The sequence below is a fragment of the Piliocolobus tephrosceles genome, chromosome 14 (genome assembly GCF_002776525.5).
Source record: "Piliocolobus tephrosceles isolate RC106 chromosome 14, ASM277652v3, whole genome shotgun sequence".
Taxonomy (NCBI): domain Eukaryota; kingdom Metazoa; phylum Chordata; class Mammalia; order Primates; family Cercopithecidae; genus Piliocolobus; species Piliocolobus tephrosceles.
The window spans coordinates 32176591-32177762 of NC_045447.1; the positions used below are offsets into that span (position 1 = coordinate 32176591).

The 1172-nt window shown below is 51.7% G+C and overlaps 1 protein-coding gene across 1 annotated transcript; it reads left to right on the plus strand.

The window, feature by feature from the left end:
* Positions 1-271: 271 nt before the first annotated feature.
* Positions 272-850, plus strand: LOC111535367. The gene is given in 4 exon segments (XM_023201700.1): positions 272-316; positions 318-683; positions 685-789; positions 791-850. Coding segments are annotated over 4 exon segments (576 nt in total).
* Positions 851-1172: the final 322 nt, after the last annotated feature.

Consider the following 1172-nt stretch of genomic DNA (forward strand, 5'->3'; position numbering starts at 1 on the left):
GTCTGAGCACTGGCCGCCGCCACCCCATAAATTCCTCGTGGCAACCGGAGGAAGCGCGCCAGGTCTCCGCCGTCCCTCCACTGTCCCGGCTGATAATTTACCTCTTTGTCTTTAATAAAAAGCTGACTTTTTCTGTCAAGCTCTGCACCGGGAAAATAACAATCGTATTTCAGGTTGAAAGCTCCTATTACTGCTGGGTTTTGGAGGCTGCGATAAAATCTTCATCGACGTGAAGGTACCTTCTGGGTTGGCTTGGGTCGTAAGTCCTAAGATGGGGGCCGTCCTTCCCTGGGGGCAGGGACGTAGGGAACCAGGCGGGTGGGGAGGGAGGAAGGAGCGACGAGGTCAGAGGAAACCTTGGGTTTCCAAGGCTCCTGGGGCACCAAAGGGCTTCCCGCAGTCGGGGAATTGAGCCCTGGGGAGGAGCCTTTTGCGAGAACGTGAGCGCGCCCTAACACGCCTCAGACCTCGTAAACCCACTTGGCAAAGACCGGGGAAGCGGCTGGCGCACCGACTGCGGTGAACTCAAGAAATTAACCTGTGCTGCAATTAAACGGGCTGCCGCCCTTTCACACTCACCTCGAGCGACCGAGATAGAGAGAGCTCCCGAACCGGCCGCGGGGGGACCTGGCTCCACCCTCCCGTCCCAGGAGAAGAGGACAAAAAGGGGAGATGGACTTGGAGGTGGCCCCGCCCTTCACAACGCTCCAATCCTTGGAAACCAAACCTCCTCTCCAAGCCTCCACGTCTAGAAGGGACAAAGACAGCGAGGAGATCCAGAGACCGACGGGGGAGATGGTGGCTTTCAGGCTTCTGGTGTGGGTGCATGGGGGAAAGGTACAATGGTTAAGTTTCCATCCCAAATACGGCACCACACAATGGTCTTTAGAAGACACACTCGATCTTTGGTTTAGAAGCAAATTGACTTACTGAAGCTGTGAAGCGAACTATCGCAAAACTCTCTTGCTTTTTGAATGTGGGGGCGATACGAATTCAATTAATGATGCCATACACATCGTCTTTTCGACTTTTTAGAAGTCACAAACGCTTTAACTCCCCAATGAAAATAATTGAAAGAGGTTAAACATAAAGGGAATGGGCTTTTCTTTTTTCTTGTTTTTATTTGGGGCAATTTTTCAAATGATTAAAAAAAAAACTGTATAAAAGCTGGG